Source organism: Clupea harengus, chromosome 4, assembly GCF_900700415.2.
Source record: "Clupea harengus chromosome 4, Ch_v2.0.2, whole genome shotgun sequence".
Taxonomy (NCBI): Eukaryota; Metazoa; Chordata; class Actinopteri; order Clupeiformes; family Clupeidae; genus Clupea; species Clupea harengus.
The window spans coordinates 28,400,955-28,420,637 of record NC_045155.1 but is presented as its reverse complement, the minus strand read 5'-3'; the positions used below and the strand labels follow the sequence as shown (position 1 = coordinate 28,420,637).

Sequence of the window (19,683 nt, the reverse complement as noted above, 5' to 3'; positions counted from 1 at the left end):
AGGAGTCTCACAGACAGGTAGGCAAAGCCTCTCAGAACTGAGGCGCGAGTTAAAAGACAGCTTCCCAGGCTGCCGCTCTCAACACCACAGCTGATTTGTACACTTTGCCTAAATTGGCACATGTGTCCAGAACCGCGCTACAGCTACGAAACAAGACACGGTGTTGAGTCTGAGGCAGAGAAGGCTTACTGGCGCATACAGAGGATCCAGAAGCCCCCTGTGTCAGGTGAGATGAGTACAAGTCTGGATCTAACAATAATCATCATTGAAATCCTTTTACCACCACACCCACAATCAATAAGCGCTCCTTATATTATCACTTACTCATCTTTTGCTTATCGCTTATCTTATCTTTTGCTCAGCGTTGTGACAAAGCAGTAGTTTACCTCTGCCTTCTCTGGAAAGCAGTTAACACCACTGTCACATGTTAACTACGCTGGTCCTAAATCCAAGCATCATGCTGGCAACTTCAATTACAGTTTCTTTTTTTTTTCTGTGGTTGTTGATTTTTTTCTTTGGTATGTGGTCATGGAAACTGCGAGAGGCTGTCAAGGCACACAAAGCCTTGACAGAAAAATAATTGATTTCAAATAGAGGTGGTTGAATATGAAACACAACACAAAATGGCTAGACAGATTAATTGTGATGGTGGGCAAAAAAATGTAAAGTTCTGAGACACAAAACAATGGCCAGTCAGTGGATATTAATAGCTTATCAGGTCTGTGATGCCGTCAGTCTGCTTAACACCACTGAGTCAACTCTTCAGAAAGCCAACAATGAAAAACAACAATGTGGATTCATCGAAGGCCAAATGAGCGCCGCAGTGTTTTCATCCTGTGACTGCTGGCATTCTATCTTTTGTCTGAAGTAACCAGCACACAACTGAAGTTAAACCTGAACTGAATTCCCGCAGTGTCCATCCATACCATGGAACAGGAGGCGTCCTTTGGCGACGTTCTTCCCCATCTTGTTCTCCGCCAAGCACTCGTACCCGCCCGCGTCCTCCTGCTGGAAGCTGGGGATCTCCAGCACCACGTTGGAGTTCTTCATTTTCACTTTGCTGGGGAAGGGAACTCCGTTCGCTCGCCTCCAGGTGATCTCTGGGACGGGGCTGACGGAGAGCCCGCGGAGGGAGCATCGGTGAGACACGCATCAGAGCATCAGACACAACCACAGATGGCACAACACAGGACAAATGGGCTCGCTCTGCACAGTTGGATTCTCATGTGCCTTAGGTGCACTTTTTACGTGTACTATATCATAGAGTTCCCTTGTTCCACTCCCGCCATTAAAAAAGCAAAAAAGGAGGGGGCATGGTGGCGCAAGCCGATAAAGCCCCCCACTTACGGGCTACATTGCCCGAGGGGACACAGGTTCAAGTCTGGCCTGATGCCGTTTCCCAATCCTCTCCCCACCTCTTCTCCGCCTCGCTTCCTGTCATAACTTTACTGTCCTATCCAAATAAAGGCATAAAAAGCCCCAAAAAATGGGCGGAAAAAAGGTGGGAGGAAATAAGGCATTTGATATGTGACTGTGCTACAAGAACAAGGAATACAAAGATAACCAATATCCAGTAGAAATGTCTGCAACAGTTCTTATCAGAACTTTGTCAATACTGTAAGTTAGATGAGACACTCAAACAAACACACAGAAAACAACAACAAGAGATAGAATCAATAGGAGGGAAGAAAAATGGAAAAGAAAAATGGCCCTTGAAAACTGGAAAAGAAAAGATAAGATATGTATTCTGCTATCTCCACAAATCGCAGCTTCCTCTCAGGTCTGCTTTTTTTCTGTGTTATCCCAGCCCTGTATTCTTTAAGAGGCTCTGGGTAAACCATCACTGGGTGGTGTTGCAGTCGACCCAAACTGTTCCCATTGTGAAAACCGCTTGGAGAAGTAATTGAACCACAACAATTGTTCCAAAGGAAAAAAAGAGGAAAAAATGTGGCCCCTCTACAAACAGAGTTTGACAAATGTGATTTAAAGAGTGTTGGAAAAGACACGGAGGACTTCCCTGAGAGACACCCTCGCTTCTGTGACAGATAACTATTAAAAGTCAGGGACTAGGGCAAAAAAAACACATTTCACTGATTGAAAATGTAAGAATTCCACTTACTTGCCAAGAGCGAAACACTCCAGCGTAACAACGGATCCCTTCGCAGCTGGGACTGTGTCAGGGAAATGCACTTCTATTTTCGGCTCGTATTCACCCATGACTCCTGCGATACACAAGCACAATACTGTGTTTTTTCGGTCCATATCCATAATTCATGAAAATCAGCTTGTGAGAAAAGTCATGAAAAATATGGTAAACAAGACAAAGGTACATCCCCCCTCCCCCGCCATCACTCTTGGTGAAACTGAGCCTACTCCTTCATCCCCGAAGAGACCCCAAGAAAAAAAAGCAAAGGAAAGACAACAAATAATTTATATCTATCCTTTCTGACATATGCCACCGTGAGCCTTCTCTCCAGGGAAGGTTCAAGATGTTTTGGGGCAAGTGGTTAATATTTAACTTCAGCCACCGGCAAGCTCGCACTCCGGCATAAGAGAGAGAGCTCAGAAAGCAAAGCTCCACGCGTAGACAGCCGAGGCTTTGAGGAACGACAACACAAAGCGCTGGGAAATAGAGCCACTTGTGTCGTCCCCCTCAGGCTACCCTGAGACACACAAGAGTGGAGGCGAGAGCCAGTGTCTGCACAGCATCCTCTACAATCTATATCTATATCTATATAATACAATCTATATCTATATCTATATAATACTAAATAAAATCCATATCTATATAATATCTATATAATGTAATATCTATATAATCTATATAAATACAATCTATATAATACTAAATACAATCTGTATCTATATAATACTTAATCTATATAATACCATCACGTTACAGTCCACTTGAGATTGTCACTTTGGTAGCAAAGCACAAGCCTCCCGAAGCCCGTTAGTTCAAATGAACCCATGTGAGGTGTGGCCCGCTGAGCCCAGATATGAACCCATGTGAGGTGTGGCCCACTGAGCCCAGATATATAGCCCACAGTAGCTGCCTATGGAACAGAGCAATGACTGCAGAAACAACAGCACATGCTCAGTCAAAAGTGAAGCCACCGGAGGTCATTTAAAAATGGTGGAGTTTTGACCAAATATGGGTAATTCTGGGTGGACTTGGATGATGTTCTCTTTACTGCGCACGCTCTGGCTCCAAACAGCACGTACTGCCCAGACTCTACTCAGACTCCAGTTTTGCCAATATGGCCGACCAGTTTTGGCTTCATTTCTTCGGAACGTATGTGCATGACACCGTGCGTACTCTCCGTCTTTTTTTTTACAGTCATTAGAACGGGGCTGTAAGGGGACGAGGGCTGCATTTGGGCCAGATCAGGACCAGGTCGATGCCAGACCTGGGCCAGAGCCGCCCCGTATCGGCTGGATCCGTTCCACAGCCAGCCTTTCTCTCCAGCAGACCTGCTTACCGTCTGTCCTGAGGATGAGAGGAGTCGGGGAGCTGCTCACTCTCTCCCGGGTGACGCGACTCATCACGATGCAGGTGTAATTGCCCACGTCGGACGGCTCGACTTTAGCGATGTACAGGTTCCCAGTCTCCTGAGAAACAAAGCGGCGATTGTCTTGTTGGACGAAGTAAGTGTATTCATTGAAGACCCACGCAAATGTAAGGTCTAGAAATGGAAACGAGGGGGAGCTTTAGCCAAATGCTTTGGATGTGATGTGAAAGCATTTTTTAAGGAACAGATTGCACTTTGAAAATCACATGCATTGTCGGGACAGAGATTAACATTTCAAAGCATTTTGAAGCATTTTATGACTGAATACATAAACACTGTATCGAAAGAATGAACAATTAAAAACAATCACTGGATTGATTTATTCTAAAGGAACTGCTTTACCTCCTGAGTATGTTGGCGTTCCACAAAGGAGAACGACCCCTTGACCCTCTCGAACAGATACAGCACTTCTGGCTTGAGTTTTAAAATTCAAGTCTGCACAGAAAGGACAAGTAACTACCTTTAATCCAAACTATACACACTCTAGGAAGTACAATCATTTACATCTATAAAGGAACCGAGGACAAGGAAATAAGATAATCAAAATAAATTACGACAAAATTAAGAACAAAGTACTTTCATAACGAGACCACGCTGCCGACACTTATCTTCGTTTGGAAGGTCAGCAGCGCTTTATTGCGCTAATTGCATTTTACTTGAAGAATAAATTCAATTACACCTGCACAGGGGGTTGGAGGAATCCGTTTTTCCACCTTTCAAAGCCACGTACAGTGCAAGCGGGGGCGGCAATTACACCAGCTGTCACCTCGCATTGGGAGAGCAAAGTGACAACACGCAGCGTGGCGTGGCGGGGAGGGGCGGGCGTTCCGCTGTCTTACATGCAAACTTGAGGCTGGCCCTCCTGCTGAGAATGGCGCCGAGTGGGTTGAAGGCCGTGCACTGGTAGGTCCCGGCGTCCTGGTCCTGGTCCAGATCCCTGATGATCAGGTTGCCTGCAGACAGCACGCGCCTCGGGTCGGTCCTGAGATCGATCGACGTGCCGTTAAAGGACCACCTGCAATCAGCACCACCACAACACAATCAGGCGATCGGGGACGTGCTCGATACACTGCCACTTTCAAGGACCAGGCAAATCAGCCACTGACATATTTACATCACAAGTGCAATGCTCATAGGTGGATGCTTCACTATGTCTCAATACATTAACAGCATTAACCTCAACATATGTACGTGGAGAAACCTCTTTTATAGTGTGTAATTGAACAGTCTAGATTATATTTGATGTGGCCACAGCCCCGCAACCTGGTCCAAATACTAATTGTGAAGGGACAACATAGGCAGACGGGTCTGACAAAAAACGTATTTTCTTTGGCTCAGTCTCCCTGTCTGTTGCCACGACAGCATTCTCCTCCTTGTCCTTCCCGATGCCAAATCGTAATTGAGCATAAATATGTAATCCCTCTGAAGAGCGGATCTTACTGAAGTCATTTCAGCAAAGCCATCTGTGTATTCAACACACAGTGCCTGGTGCCGGCTCTTCTCATACTCCTGCCCCTTCATAAAACACCTTTCATTTAAGGGGTGTCTCGCAGACTTCAAGGGGTCAGAGGTGGGGGGTATGGGCTGTGGGGGGGAGAGGGGTTTTTGGGGACTGGTAAGAAAAATGAGGCTAAGCTTTTCAGGGGATGGCCAACTGTGCAAGGGCGCAACAAAAAGCTGCAGATACGAGCTAATTTCAGGGAGCGCCAGCGCGCGGGAGTCATTTCCTCTGACAGGCTGTCAGTAGACTCCCGAGGCTCAGCGGTGTGTCTCGATCACGCACCCCAGGAACAGCTGGCGCTTGCACCGCGCCGCGGCAGAGCCAGGCAGCCAGCCGCTCAATGCTAATGCTAACACAAGCGAGCGTGTGGGAACGACGCCCCGAGGAGGTAACGGCAGCGGGAGCAGGACGGTGTGTGAGCGCCGGAGCGCCCGGCGGAGCGGAAGGGAACAACAGTCCCGGTAGCCCTGGAGCTCGGCAACAACAGAAGGAATATGAATCTTTGCGCCGTCAGTGCAAAAAAAGCCTCGGCATGTGTTTACCGCAACAAAAGGTGTCGAGCTCCCATACCCTTCACAGTGCAGAATTAGCACCCTGAGAAGGTGAGACACATAGACGTTGCACAGACGTTAACCCCCCTCCACACACACACACACACACACACACACACACACACACACACACACACACACACACACACACACACACACACACACACACACACACACACACACACACACACACACACACACACACACACACACACACACACACACCCGAGCCATCAATGATTGGATCCTGAAGTGCTAGTTTCACCTGAATGAGAGTGAACCTGAAGCCTGATGTTTGCAGAGTTTCACTGAGGTGCTGAGATGAGCTCCTAATTGCCGCCGGCACCTGAAGCGCAGCAGCACAACACACCTGTGCTTTTATATTTGTGCTTTCTTCTCCTCGCATCTCTGCTGCACAGCAGCCTTGCACCGAATCAGTGTAGATTGCATCGGGACGAGAGAGAGAGACCGCAGATCGCAACACAATGCACTCGACGGATCTACTTCAGATGAATTCACAACCTCGCTCCAAATGCCACCTCTCAGCAAATGCAAATGTGAGTGGGAGAGAGTGAGGCAGGCTAGCGCCCTAGTGGGAGTGAGTGAGAGGCTAGCGCCCTGGTTCTGCTTCCAGAGCATCTCGTATGCACGGAGGCCTGCCAGCGGTCTCTGTCCATTAACGGCCCCTCAAAGAGCAAATAGGTGTCACGACGGCGGGGCAGAGGAGGTGTGTGCGGGCGAGGTGTGAAATGTGCTCACGTCTGGCCCCCTGGGGGGTGGGGGTGGGCATGTCTGGAAAAAATGCCATCCGGGGTCACGGCTGGGGCCGCGGCCGCACCTTAACCTCCCTCAGGATACTCTCCGCTCTCCGCCGTGGTGTGGGTGTGTGTGTGTGGCCAGAGTGAACTGGTGCTGACCCCTCCTGTTCGCATCAATTTTGCATAAGGCAGAATTCATTGATATGAGGTGCAGGAACAGCAGAGCAGAGCAGAGGGGAGCACCACCACCTGGTCTCCTCCCCCCCCCACCCCCCGCTCATCCCTCCACCTCTCCTCCACCTCCTCTTCCACTCCCCCAGGAGACCCTCCCTTCCCCTTCAACCTTCTCCTCCTCCTTCCTTCCCGTCCTCTCGTCTGTGCGGGTGGCAACCTCGACCGCAGCAGCGCTCCAGGATCCCTCCTCAAACACCTGGCACGGAAGCTATCCCTCCCTCTCTCTCCACAGCCAAGCAGCACGTTCCTCCATCCTTAATCAAAAATGAAAAATGTACAAGCCACCCCCCCCCCAGCAACCCCACCACCCCACCCCCATTTCCGTCACCGTACGCCAGTAGGGAGCCGCCATGCTATTATTCAGAATTCAGCTGAATCAATTCAAACCACTGATATTCGGAGACTTTGACACAGATAGAGGATAAACAATATATTATATGATTCACAGAATTAATTATAAAACTAATTTACTGCACAAGTGCAATCAGCACTTTCTCTGTAAGTAATTTCTATCTACTATTATCGCAGTGAGTATTCTTGAGAACTAAATTATATCTTAGGGGCAATTTAGATTCCACTTGGCTCCGAGAAGGGAGCTTGTCAAATGTTTACGCATGGCTTCCCAGTCGATATTTTCCTGTTGTCAGGGAACTTGAAATAAAAAAAAAAAGAAGGAAGGAAAAGAAAAAAAACTGTTATTTTGACGTCTCTTGGCTGAGCATTGTACTGCTCCTGCATCATGTGCAGAGAGAGAGAGAGAGAGAGAGAGAGCGAGAGAGAGGAGAGAGAGAGAGAGAGAGAGAGAGAGAGAGATATAGACAGCAAGAGCGAGAGCGAGAGAGAGAAAGAGAGGGAGCAATTTAAAGCAATCTACCATGGAGTTTTATGAAGCTCATGGCCAAACCAAGGCAATTTATTCCAGCTGACAACCTGACTTTCCATCGCCAGAGCGGAGTGGAGGGGAGAGGAGAGGAAGCGCTCTGACCCATTTGCACTTCAAGAACAGGAGAGCAGGAGCCCAGACATCGGCAGCTCCTGAAGAGGCGCTACTCCTCTCCTCTCCCCTCTCTGCTCGGCTGAGGAGAGACTCAAGGCGTCGGGCTAAACATCCACGTCTCGCCTCCACTCCACAGGGGGTGGAAGGGAAATAGGAGGGGAGGGAGTGGGGGAGTGGGGGAGGAATACAGAGAGAGAGAGAGAGAGAGAGAGAGAGGGAGCAACACTTGTGTTGGTGATTAGACACGCATTTTCTCGCGGTCGGGCCGGCCTCACTCGCATCCTACAGAATGCTCAGCGTGCACAAGGCAAGGCACCCTGCCGACTTCACCCAGTTGCACTTCACTGCCGAGCATCTTTTCACCAAGGTGCTGATTTGAGATGCCTTCTTCAAAGGGCCCCAGTGCCGCACTCTGAACCACATAAATACAATGTGGGAAGCCAGACGCTCAACGCTCTTTGAGGTTGGGGGAAGGGGCAATGGATTTTTGTTTAGCTTGTATAAACGCTCCGATGGAAACACATGCTAATCAGAGCCTGCTCTTTGAACGAACACATCCACAATACACCCTCTTTTTCAAACGATTTGTTGATTTGCTTATTTGCTTATTTTTTTGTGTGTGTGCTGATTTTTTCCCCCTTATGATATTCATGTGTCCCATCTGCTCAGAATTGCTGATCTAAATGCTGCTGTCATTATGTGACACAAAAAAACTGAGCTGAAGCTCTGAACCTTTATGTAAATCATCCACCAGATTAATACCAAAATAGTCCTTTCCACACTGCTGGCTCTCAGAGGAGAGAGAACAACCACACACATGCACCGCACAAATCACCCACACGGAGAAAAACTGTGATTGGCCTTTCCTATCATGAAAAAATATCCCATGCCACATACACTTCTTACATTACATGCATTACCACTCTGAAAACGAGTCTCATTAACCATGCTAGTGTTTGCAGATCGATTTTGAACATAGAACATTTGTCGACGCATTTATACATTATCTACAGAAACATGGAAAAGAGGGTGAGACACAAGTAGTGGGTAAGAAATAGTAGCTGAACAGAGCCCTAAAGCAAGCACAGGATATGAAGCTACTGCTAATGCTACTTGTTCTGTCAGTAACTCTGTCCCAAGTAGCAGCTGATTCTGGATGCATTTCTGATCTGGCATAGAATCAGAGACCTGGGCAAGCTACAGTGGTAAATGCATACAGAGCAACATGGGCCGCACTTTGTTTAAAAGCCTCTTTAGCACCTAGGCTTTTAAACAATGGTGGAGACCTACAGACAAAGTGTCAGTGTCTCCAACCAAAATAATGCCTACAATACCTACACCATCCAGTGAAACATGACCAATAGACACGTATACAGCACACAGTAAACCCCTGTTCAATGGGCAGGATCTAAAACAAACGTTACTTCAACATATGCTCCATGCTCTGTTACTAAAACTGCCGCAGACTGCAGCAGACTCGCCCTCACCTGACCAGTCCTCTCCAGATGCAGCCTAGTTTTAGGATAGAGACATTAGCCATGAAGGTATTGTAGGATATTTGTCTATGACTAGATGAACATGGATTATCTCCATCAGTATGAGAGGCCTCGCTTAAAACACATGTAAGGAGAAGTGAGCAGGCTGAGCGGCTGGAGAGTCCTGTGTACAGCCGTCTAAAATGATGAATTGATCTCTTGTAACATTCCAGGGGCCCAGGAGCCCGAAGTAAAATGGCCCACACCAGGGGGGTTACACCCGTAGGGAGTACACTAAGGAATTATATAATATTAGATAGATAATTCTGATTGGCCTTGGCAAGCAGCCATACAGAAAGAACCACATGAAAATAAGGGCCTTTAAAAAGGCCTGCAGGACGTTCACACATTGAGATGATCCATGGGCATCCCCTTATTGTAGCTTATTGATTACAATACAACTTCAGATTTCTACATCCAGTCTCCGGTCCTCTGATTGAAAAAGCATAGAGAGACGGTGTCTCGCCGCAACAGTATATAGCATGCGGAGTGAAACACATGGTACCGTACCTGTACTGGGGAGGCGGGGTGCCCTTGGCATCACAGGTGAGGGTGGCCTCCGTCTGTGTGCCCCCCACGGGGAGGATGAGATCACTGGGCTCCATCCTCCATCTGGGGCCGTGAAATGACTTATAATCCGAGCCATCTGAATGAGGTGAAACACAGCACAGGTTTCCATCTGTTTAAACGCGTATGTGTTTGTGTAGCCTGCATCTTAAGTATCCATGCCACAGCAGGTATCATGGTTGAAGACACATCAGAATAGGTACTGTCATGGGCACCACAGCAATATCAGAGTAGCTGCTATGGGTTTAATACTAAATCTAAAAAAAGTATTATTGTTTAGGTATGTAGCTGTTGCTAAAAGACGTACTCAAGGATGGGGTTGGTGATGCGTAACAGTATGCACTTACAAGATAATCACATTGTACTGAAACCCTTCATGACACACATTGTTTCCCCCCATTTCCAGTATATATATGGCCTATCCGAAACACTTGCTATGTATTCATACTTTACGACTTCATTTATTTTCTTTATTTTTTTTTGCCGTGGAACCAAGGTGGTTGTTCTATAATACGTGAGGTGTTAAAGTGCTGGGGACTGTAAGTACTGTATGTCTTTACTAAAGAAAACAGATCTGAGAGTGAGCCTGTGCGCATATATATCTCAGCGCTGGAAAGCCATTAAGTCATGACATACTATTTTTATTTCCTAGGAGAGTGGCTTACATAGGAAGGCCCCATACCCGAGAAAGAGAAGAAAAAAACAATACAATTCATTTTCACATTGACTGAGCAACTTAATTGGATGCTCCACAACCAAGCCTGGAATTACTGTCTCAGTCCATTTTGCCATCATGTTACTACATGCTAATGTATTTGACTAAAAGCTGCTGTTTAACCTGCAAAGTTAGTCGATGTAAACTTAATGATCTCATTGAACCAGCCTGAGGTAGGAGGGCAATGATGTTTTAGCACTTTGTAGCTTATATCTAGCACATGTAGCTACCATTACATGCACTGAAAAATCTTTAATAATTACATGCACCCAGGACAGCGAACACAGACAGGATCTAGTTTATGCAAAAGGCATTTTACCTGCAAGACACTCAATGATTGATAGCAGCAAAAACTGTTTCCATAGTAACATCATCTTCAGCTGCCAGAGGCAAGTGAGCCTTTCATCCAATAAGTTGTGAGGGAGCTGAAGACAGAGACTCAACCTGTAGGGTACCAGAGACAGAGCAAAGTCAGTTTCAATAAATGGGAGTTTGAGTAATTACATTGAACTGCCTCTATTAATGTAAGACAAACAAAACAACGAATAGGTGTCAAATGATAGCATGGGGATGTGTGTGGAGAATGTGGGTAGCAATGTATTGGGAAAGAAAGCATGGGGGTTATCTGAAGCATTTGGTTTGAACGGGGAAACAAAGTTTACGCACAAAATGATAATTTTTTTCATGCATGTTCTGTGCCTATCTCCCTTCTGGGTGTTCACTACAGATGGGAGGGAAAGTTGCCAGTTTGATCTTCACATGACTGAATAACATTGAGTTAATGCAAAGACAACATCCCATTGCTGAAAGGCTATTTATACAGAGGCGATTCTTCTAACTTACTGGGTCCTAATTTCATTGACGGGCAACGAGCAAAGTCCATCGCGTATGAACTAAAGCTATAGTGTGGTGTGTGGTGGCATTGCACTGACCCACCCATGTTTGCCCTTAGGATCTTGCTCATGGTGTTACATACGCAAAATGATTTTGCCAAGTTATTGAATTAGCTTTAGTTCATGCATGGTGGACTTTGCTCCCTGCCCATCAATGAATTTAGGGTCCCCTGTCTTTATGACGCTGATGTTTCAAAAAGTGCTAATTATGTATTTTACCACATGTCACTGGGGAAGGCTAGTATTAATGAAAACAACCGGTGGCAAGGAAGGGAGACACAAGAGTGATAGTACTGTTACTACTACTACTAATGCTGCTACTACTGCCATAACTACTACTACTACTACTACTACTAATACTACTACTGCTACTACTACTGCCACTAATACTACTACTACTGCTATTACTTCCACTAATAATACTACTAATACTACAGCTACTAATACTACTGCCACTAATACTACTGCTACTACTACTACTAATACTACTACTGCTACTACTACTGCCACTAATACTACTACTGCTGCTATTACTTCCACTAATAATACTACTAATACTACTACTGCTACTACTACTGCCACTAATACTATTACTACAACTACTACTACTACTACTATTAATAAGAAGAAGAAGAAGAAGAACAAGAAGAAGAACAAGAACAAGAAGAGGGAAGAAGAATACGTTTCTAGTTATGTATAAAGGTAATAAAAAAACACTCTGAAAGAGTTTAAAAAACCCATCCAAAGTCTACCTGGGAGCTGGAATAAAAAGTTTATCGTCTGCAAACATTCTGATTTATGTCCACAATAAACAGAAGTATCCATTCGGTTCCACAGTGCATCCCACTGTGAGCTGAGTAACAAGAAATATATCCCACATTACAGTGTGAAGGCTATAGGCTCTGCACTCTCCTCGATAGCTCACTTGCCACTTTACTTTTACTTTCACTGACAGTGGATCTGCACAAAACACCACCTCCATCTGAACTACTGCTGACTCCTTGTCATCTGTGAAGACTCAGACTTCTGTTACAGATATACTACACATCTGATGCTATGCTCAAATATAATGAGTAACTAACTATAATGACTAACTAAACATACCTCTCTGTAATTGGGTTAAAGCAGGGCGCATGGAAACGCTTTGTGTATTTTAGCCGTTAGCTTGTCAGCTACGTAGTCAGTGGTGGTGAGGTGAAGAAAACCATGGAGTGTTTTAAAACCAATCAAATTGTCTCCTGAACAGCTGTGTAATACAGCATTACCATAAACCGGTGGCGACCCATTTTGATACCTCGCAGGGTGTGTTGGGGGCCATTGGGAAAACGGCAGAAATGGAGTTATTTAATCATCGGAGGGGGGGACAGGTGGATGACTGTCAGAGCAGAAACGCTTGGCCATCGCATATGGGCCCGGGCAGGAGCCGCGGCATTAGGCCGGCGCCGGTTCACCAGGCCCATTTCTCACAGTGACTACATTGGCCCCTCAAGCCCCGGAGGTAGATGCACCGGATTTGGATGGAATTCAATCAATTATTTTCCCTGACAGCAACACCCCCCCCCCCCCCACACACACACACACACACACACACACACACACACACACACAACCATAGACATCTATATATGTCTATGCAAACAACTCCCCCACGCACTCACAGACACACACACACACAACCCCCCCCCCACACACACACAAACACACACACACATTAAACTTAGAGAGGCCCACTGGGGGTGTCCAACTGATGACCGGCGTATTACTGCATTATTGCAGGTATATTAAACATCACCAGCGCAATCTGGGTTCACTTTTGAAAGCAGCATATTAGCATTTCCACCAACCCTAGCCACAGTTAACTCTTAGCAGCATTCTTAGCAGCATTCATACTCATAGCAGCATTCATACTATTAGCATTCATACTCATAGCATTCATACTCATAGCAGCATTCATACTATTAGCATTCATACTCATAGCATTCATACTCTTAGCAGCATTCATACTCATAGCATTCATACTCTTAGTAGCATTCATACTCTTAGCATTCATACTCTTAGCAGCATTCATACTCATAGCATTCATACTCTTAGCAGCATTCATACTATTAGCATTCATACTCTTAGCAGCATTCATACTATTAGCATTCATACTCTTAGCAGCATTCATACTCTTAGCATTCATACTCTTAGCATTCATACTCATAGCAGCATTCATACTCTTAGAATTCATACTCTTAGCATTCATACTCATAGCAGCATTCATACTCATAGCATTCATACTCTTAGAATTCATACTCTTAGAATTCATACTCATAGCAGCATTCATACTCATAGCATTCATACTCATAGCAGCATTCATACTCATAGCATTCATACTCATAGCAGCATTCATACTCTTAGCATTCATACTCTTAGCAGCATTCATACTCTTAGCAGCATTCATACTCATAGCAGCATTCTTAGCAGCATTCATACTCATATCATTCATACTATTAGCATTCATACTCTTAGCAGCATTCAAGCGGTGTTTAAACTAACAAGCACACAGGGATACCCATTTCCTCAGAAGTCACCTGACAGGGCAATTGAGCCGCATCACGTTGAAATGTTTACTTCATTACAGAGCCCAAGAGAGTTCTCAGAACACCTATTTTAGTGACAGCTGTGTCAGGGTGTAAGGAAAGCTATCACAGGTACTCCAAGTTCTTTTTCTCACAGCTATACAAACCACCAAAAAAATGAGCATCAAACGCCAGCAAATACACACAAACACACACACACACACACACACAGCATTTAATTGCAAAAGTGCGTAAACCAGAGTCTTGGCCCAAGCTTATCAGGGCACTCCTAATTATTTGCCAGCTGCTTAAACGGCACCCATGTAGGGTCTCTGGGAGGATTTTACCCTGGTCTTTCAAGTTTTAGGCGAATATTTTGCCCCTGTAAGTCTCTCAAATTGGATTCCCATGCCCTGGATTTTCATAGGGAAGAACACTGCATGTCATGGCTCCTCTTGTAAAGTAGCTTTTTTTCCGCACAAAGCATCTGAAAACCACATGGCAGTAATGCCGCTATAACCATTTTATCACAATGTCCAATAAGGACCATCTTAACACAATCTAAAACACACGCTCTCCTCTCAAAGCTGTCAAGTGAAACTAAGTGAAAAGGCATGCCAGTTTACAATAATGGAAAATGAATTCCACTGTTTACTGTTCAGTAGGATGAAACAGCATCACACACACACACACACACACACACCTCACCCCTGAAACACACACACACACACACACACACGCTTACTGTTCAGTAGGATGAAACAACAACACATTATTTCAATAACCATCCAAATGAGGAAGAAAATGGCACTTCATACGACACAATAATGTGTCAAAGAGCCGACACATTTTCAGCGAAAAACAAATATTCTTGATACCTTTGGCCATCTATTATGCTGAGATTAACGTATTTGCATGCTTCAATTATGGTTTTCCGTAGACAGCATTTATATATATATATAATAAAACACATTCAACATAAATTACTAGAGCTTAAAGGAGTGATTTATGAGAGGAACGCATTTGTATGGCTGGTCAGATTGAGCGATGCCCTCAATTACTGTATTGTCAAATGGCGTCTCCTTGGGCTAGATGTTATGATTGGATTTGCTGCAACATTTAGACATTACACATTCAACTGGAAGCAACCCCTCACACCCTCCGTAACTATTTCCCATGATTAAAAGAAAGAAAGAAAGAAAGAAAGAAAGAAAAGTCTAAGACAATATATCACCCTATCCATCCAAGGAATACATACAGCACCTACTACCCCAGCATGATATTCACCTGAACACAAATTAATATGGTGGAAGCGACAACAAAAACCTGCAGAAATATGGAGGACAGTGAAGGGCTATGAATAATAACCCAAACAGCGAGAGCAGATAAATCCCAGGTGGTGATGAGCGAGGACCTGAGCGTCGCACTGACACCAGTCCATTAATAACGGGCACATCAACAGCCCCCTCAGACGCAGGGACTTCCACTGGGACCGGGTCAGATAATCAGAACAGCGAATGGAAATGGCAGCCGGGGAGACAACACAAAGGCATGAGAGGGAGAGGGGGGGGGGGTTCTCCTCGACCACAAAAAAAATCAAATGCATTTAAAAAAAGACTCACTCCAATCACTGGACTACAAACACTTTGTTGCCAAATACGCAAATGATAATTAATCCCGTAATAATAACACGCTGTGAATGTGCCCCGGGGTACGTTTGTCTTCTCCTCTCTGACCTTAGATAAGCAAATTATTTCAGTGTTTGGGCTTCAGCTCATTAAAAAGTCTGCTATCATAAACAAAAAGATCTGGGAGTTGTTGTATTTAAAGCACCAATCACTGTCATAATTAAACGCCACGCATCAAAACAATGTGACTGCTAGAAGTAACTTACAGACAGAGTAATTCAATGAGCTAAATGCAATTTACTATGATTACAAAACACACCACTGATATGTGAAAACCCAAATGCCAGACCTGGGTTGTGCACACAACACAATGCCTCAAAGTTTTCCTTCCGCATGAAACCCATAACTAGTAAAACTCAATAGGCTAGTACTCTGGAGGTGCTGGGGACTGCTGGGCCACTGGGCAGTGGCTGTATCAAACTGCAGAAAGCCGGCACATCACTCTCACACGCACAGATTGATCCCTGGGAAAATTACTCATGACTGACTCCCTTAGACCTCCTATGAGCTTCAGAATGGAGCATAATATGGCACAGACACATTCCCTTTCTCAGAGCTATGGAGCATAATATGGCACAGACACATTCCCTTTTGCAGAGCTATTCTCTATTATCTCTTGTTAATGTAATGAAAAATAATAAATGCAGTATAAATGAATGAAGAACAAGAAAGAAATGTGCATAATTCTCTTTCTGTGAATAAGGCACATCCTCTAACAAAGTTCATGAAAATTTGTAGCAATTGTAGACATTTTTTGGCACCCTACCATGACACAATATTGCCACACAAAAAAAAAGCTTTCAAAATTACTATGGCCACAGAACCCATTCAAAATATACAATAGAAATGAACACTTTGGCACAATAGAAATGAACACTTTGGCCATTGCCACCTCGGTTCATGAGCTGTACCGAGAACCTGCATATTTCTCAGCAGGTGCCCTGCACATTGGGGCCTGAACAATGGAGCAATCCACCAACCGTGTTTCTCCGAGACAAACGCACACACACTCTGTGCTCCAGAGCTGGGTGACAAACACACACACACTCTGTGCTCCAGAGCTGGGTGACAAACACACACACTCTGTGCTCCAGACAAACACACACACACTCTGTGCTCCAGAGCTGGGTGACAAACACACACACTCTGTGCTCCAGAGCTGGGTGACAAGCACACACACTATGTGCTCCAGAGCTGGGTGACAAGCACACACACTATGTGCTTCAGACAAACACACACACTATGTGCTCCAGAGCTGGGTGCAGTGATTTATGGGGTATGTCCACTGTCCGAGGAATCTAGCTCTTCATCATGAGCACCAGGTGCTTGGAGATACCGTAAAACACAGAGACGTTGGTGTCTGTTGGTGGCCAAGGCAGGCTGTACAACCACAAACCTATGTTGCAAGGGCATTAATTATTAACTACAGCACGTCAGAGCATATCATAGCTGGGTGATGATGAGATGCTGAGAGATACCCGGTCTCTGCACCATGCATTCGGCTGATGAATCATTTAAATGAATAGTAATGGTCTCATTAAAAATTGAAAGAAACAATCAGTATGAAACGTGAGTAAATTGTGTTCCTTGGTTACCATTGATATCTTTCTGTGGTAAAACATAACAAAGATAGCTGTTTCACTGGTTGGAATAAATATGATAAATGATACAGTGCTCTGTCAAGACAGTCAACAATAGAACAACTACAGTCAGGTCAGACGCATCAACATCGAGAGGAATCTGGCATTTCATTTAGATGTAATAGCTAGATCAGCCACAGTATACACATCGCGAAACAAGTGCTACATCAGTTTGACAGAGATGAGAACACTCACTGTACCCGTCATAAAAGAACATCCATGAACATTAAAGAATCCGAATTTTAAATGCTGAAATGCAAGAGAGTATTCCTAGAAGTACTCTCCCAGACAGAACGAGCATCGGCATGAACAGTGTTTTTTAAAAAGCCTAAAATTCGAGGTTAAATTTAAGGAAATGTAAGGCTGACCATTTCCTCGTTGGCTCTCGAACGCAATGAGGCAAATGGTACCTGGACTCTGGACCTCTCTGCAGTACTAACGCACAAAAACCTGGAGCCCTGTAGCCATCGATACCAGCTCCACGATGCCAAAACAAATCACAGCGGGAGCAATCACCGCAGCCTCGGGTTCTATCACACAAAGCCTCACCCACGACACTGTCACGAGCCACAGTCACAATGCCACAAGTCAGTAACACCCAGTTTTACTAGTGGGAGAGCCGTTGTTTGGCCACGTACATAATTGAACCACATGGAAGTTTTGGTGTCCATTCAGATAAAGGATTCAATGTAAGCGCAACAAAATTGTTTTAAAACGCATGGTATTCTAACGATAATTGTCTTGTATCCACAGAAACTATGTTTTAATCACGAAACACGGGTATCTATGAAAGACATGCGATGGGAGAAAACACATAAATTACAGGTAATTAACAATACACAGTTGCTCAAATGGTCAGGGAGACATTCACGTGGTGACAATACGTTATATGAAAAGGCTGCGAACATTAAACGTAACATTGTACTTTACCCAAGCGTCGATTCTTCTTTTCTGTGTAAAAAAAATGATTGGTCAATCCATACAGCATGAGATTCTAAGTTCGGTTCATAAATAACATCGCAGTCAGTGGTCCCTCCATAGAGCCATTGGGCATGTGGGAGTCGCACGCCCGCGGATACAAGTGCACGAAGACGGTGTCAAATACAACTGGTGATAGGAGCTCCCCACTGTTTTGAGGGGCTTTGGTGTGAAGGCGAGCCCTCTCCTCTAGTTTCTCCCCCTGTATTCCCCAAAGCACCCACGCAATTAGCCCTCGAATAACACAGGCAATGTTTTCGACCTGCGAGGACAACCCCTCTCCTGTCCCGACGGCTTCACGTCGCCTGATTCATGCCAAAAGGAGAAAGAGACGCTGTTCGCTCCAAGATTTACATTCTGGGTGTCAAGTCAGCTCTGTCCTGCAAATGTGCAGTGGCCAAATGCCGCTGACTGGGGTGGGCGGGTGGATAGAGAGGGGGGGGGCATAAATAGGATGGGGGGGACACTAATTGAACAACGGCGCCACCACCTGAGAGTGATATTTTTTCCACATTAAATAACTTTGACAAAGAGTCCGGATGAAATAGGTGTCTTTGTGCTGTCATTAACAGTACATCATGACCAATTTGGTGACATAATTATTTCATAATTATGCCGCAGCGCCTGTTTCGGATTTCACAGAATCGCCTTGGCCAATGTTTGTGTTTCTCGGAATATTTTTTTTACGACAACGCGCTGAATCGTCAAACGAGTAACACAACATTGATGAATTGTCAGACTCAAAATTCAAAGGAACTTTTAAATCATCCAGGGTGGAGAGAGTTCATTGTTCATGTTCATGTCGTTCGGCCATGGTCAGCAGCACCCTAGCCAGTGTGGCGGTGACAGTCGTATTGTTTAAAGCCTTATACAGCTCAACCTCAACAGCTCTCCAAACTGAGCAGGGATTTCAAAGCGCTTGGGAGGCCACCCATCATCCACATCGCCCTGGAATGAGCCCCAGAGGGTGGAACAATGATGTGCTCTGGAGGAGCAGATAGAGCTGAAATAACAAAGTAGCAACTAAAAGATATCTTCATCCACTTGAGCTTTTCACACATAAATCCATTTCTTTTTGTAAAACCAGCCATCCACTCTTCACACTGCTGTCGTGCTGTATCCACTACAAATCTCTACTATTTGAGACAAGACATCTGCAGCTACAGATACATACAGTATTTAACTCTCTTGTAGATTGGGCAACAGTCTTGGAACTGAGAAATAACCACAGTCCCGTAGACAACAACACAATTTGATTTGATGTCAGACGTGGTGATGTAATGCAATGGTGCACAAGTGATTTCCATATTTGACTGAGCTGTGATGGCAATCCTGTCCTCTCCAAACAAGGAAGGAGTTTGAGCTCAGTTTACGCAGAGAAATCGGATCCCTATATGCTTATGGGTGACTCCACTAGTACTTCATTGCACCCGTTTACCACAAGCTAGTGTTGTAATGAGCATAATGATACTAAATGTATGCTAAATAGTTAT

The 19,683-nt window shown here is 45.0% G+C and overlaps 1 protein-coding gene across 1 annotated transcript in view; it reads right to left on the bottom strand.

The window, feature by feature from the left end:
- cntn3a.2 (contactin 3a, tandem duplicate 2) overlaps positions 1 to 18,610 on the bottom strand; it is a 42,672-nt gene extending 24,062 nt beyond the window's left edge. Inside the window, exons 1-8 of the mRNA XM_012827381.3 lie at positions 18,143 to 18,610; positions 10,750 to 10,874; positions 9,659 to 9,794; positions 4,412 to 4,587; positions 3,915 to 4,007; positions 3,483 to 3,686; positions 2,120 to 2,222; positions 927 to 1,111 (exon numbers count right to left, since the gene is read on the bottom strand). Coding sequence (XP_012682835.2) covers positions 927 to 1,111; positions 2,120 to 2,222; positions 3,483 to 3,686; positions 3,915 to 4,007; positions 4,412 to 4,587; positions 9,659 to 9,794; positions 10,750 to 10,804 — 952 coding nt within the window. The 5' untranslated portion in view covers positions 10,805 to 10,874; positions 18,143 to 18,610. The remainder of the gene's footprint in view (positions 1 to 926; positions 1,112 to 2,119; positions 2,223 to 3,482; positions 3,687 to 3,914; positions 4,008 to 4,411; positions 4,588 to 9,658; positions 9,795 to 10,749; positions 10,875 to 18,142) is intronic.
- Positions 18,611 to 19,683: the final 1,073 nt, after the last annotated feature.